The following is a 2484-nucleotide window of genomic DNA, read 5'->3' as shown; positions in this document are numbered from 1 at the left end:
ATATACATTCACATTCACATTCACATTCACATATATATATATATATATATATATATACATTCACATATACACATATATATAGTTGTATATAGATCCCAACAATGTGTTACCCTAGTTAACACATACCTTAGCCAAGTCCATGGTGTCCTGCACGTGCTGATCCGCCAAGAGAACTGACTGATTTAGTTTGATCAGCGACTCTATCTACACAGCAATTTGAAGCAATGATCTATAAATAGAAATTCTGATCAAGGTGGCTATCACACACATTTTTGTACTTCCAATGCGCATCACATGCATCCTGATACATCGCCATGGCAACGCCAGTAGATATACATTGCAACTCATGCCACAGACCCATTCTCTCAAACACAAGCACCACATCCTCATTCAAATATGACACACACACTCAGCTAATACATACAACAGGTTCATACTGACACACTCGATGTCCCTATTATAAGCCCTAGTAGATACCCCACTACAATTCATAACACAAACACACTCTCACAAGCACTGTATTCTCATTACAATGGACAATACACGCTCAGCTAGTTCACAACACACATGTACAGAAACAAACTACATCCGGATTATAACGACCTCCTTCTAACACCTAGTGCACTCTTATTCTGACTCGTGACATATACTAGCAATAGACTATGATGAGCATATATACAACAATCATTTAAACCATAAGATCTAATCGCAACATATTATAAAACAGTATCATTCACATATAGACCACCTCAATGCAACCCTGAACACATATATAAGCTATAAAAAACACACCTGAGTGAACATCACGTGTGTGTTTTATAATTATCACACCTGAGTAAACACCACACGTGTGTGTTCTATAAATAACACACCTGAGTAAACACCACTCGTGTGTGTTCTATAAATAACACACCTGAGTAAACACCACTCGTGTGTGTTCTATAAATAACACACCTGAGTAAACACCACACGTGGGTGTTCTATAAAACACCCCCCTGAGTACACACCACGCTTGTGTGTTCTATAAATAACACACCTGAGTACACAACACGCGGGTGTGTTCTATAAATAACACACCTGAGTACACACCACGCGTGTGTGTTATATAAATAACACATCACGCGTGTGTGTTCTATAAATAACACACCTGAGTACACACCACGCGTGTGTGTTCTATAAATAACACACCTGAGTACACACCACGCGTGTGTGTTCTATATAATAACACACCTGAGTACACACCAGGCCAGCGTGCTCTATAAAACACTCACCCGAGTACACACCACGCGTGTGTGTTCTATAAATAACACACCTGAGTACACGCCACGCGTGTGTTCTATAAATAACACATCTGAGTACACACCACGCGTGTGTGTTCTATAAAACACCCTCCTGAGTACACACCACACGTGTGTGTTCTATAAATAACACACCTGAGCATTCAGCAACAGCGTGGTGTCGCGTGCACCAAAGTCCTGAGGCGATTCGTCGAAGGACACTGTACCGTTAGCCTGGTTGATCTTGGCGTGGATTCGGCCCTTCTCAATCTGTGCACACCCAAGCAGCGGTAAGTGAACGGATGTGAACCAACAATCCGAATGAAGAAGGAACAAAAGAACCCCAAAGCAAGCATATATTCGTATGGGGTGGTAGATTTTGGCGTGGATTTGGCCCTTCTCAATCTATGCACACCCAAGCAGCGGTAAGTCAACGGATGTGAACCAATAATCCGAATGAAGAAGTGAACAAAACAACCCCAAAACAAGCATATATTCGTATAGGGTGGTTGATTTTGGCCAGAGGTTCGCCTGTCCCATTTTGTGCAGACCCGATTTATAGTAGTGAGCATCATACAGTTGTGTATAGTCAATGGAAGGTGCACATGCGATGCGTGTTCTAAATATCACACACGTACCATTTTCAGCACAAGCAATTCGGCTTCTTCCGGACCACCCAGGCCGACTGTATCTGTAGGTTAGCAGCACAAACACGTTTAGTTAAAACTAAAGGGGTGTACTCAAATACAAAAATAAAAAACATCTATTAAAAAACCCCGGATGTTGCGTTGGCGCCTTCTCATAAAGCCGATCATACATTGACATTCGAGTTCTTTGTTTAAGAAATAAATATGCGGTGGAATCCGTGCATTGGGTATAAATTTGGTGTTGAATCAGTGAATCGGGATTAAATTCGGGGTTGGATCGATGAATCGGGTTCGTTTAGATTATACAATGTTGTATTGTACAACCTCAATAGCTATAGAATAGACATCATGTTTCAACCAAGTTTGAAACAAAAGCACACAAAAGAACCCGGATATTGAATTGCCAGGCTTTGTGAATTACAGTCGATCATAACATTGCCGAGCGTCGCGTGCATTCGGACAAAGGTGCACGCTGTTCTGAGGTGCTGCTAATAACAAAATGAAATACGACAGTACGGAATATATAAAAATTGAATTATGAGCATGAACTGACGCACGTT

At 41.1% G+C, this 2484-nt stretch overlaps 1 protein-coding gene across 1 annotated transcript; it reads right to left on the bottom strand.

Moving 5' to 3' along the window:
• Window positions 1–126: 126 nt before the first annotated feature.
• SARC_11577 (hypothetical protein) lies at window positions 127–1968 on the bottom strand (the record flags this gene model as incomplete). Its single annotated transcript, XM_014294335.1, has 3 exons — window positions 127–204; window positions 1434–1547; window positions 1916–1968. Coding segments are annotated over 3 exons (245 nt in total), but the record flags the coding sequence as incomplete, so codon positions are not given.
• Window positions 1969–2484: the final 516 nt, after the last annotated feature.

This window comes from Sphaeroforma arctica, assembly GCF_001186125.1.
Source record: "Sphaeroforma arctica JP610 unplaced genomic scaffold supercont1.1766, whole genome shotgun sequence".
NCBI classification, from domain to species: domain Eukaryota; class Ichthyosporea; order Ichthyophonida; genus Sphaeroforma; species Sphaeroforma arctica.
The sequence above is the reverse complement of the archived record's forward strand: the minus strand, read 5'-3'. Positions and strand labels throughout refer to the sequence as shown.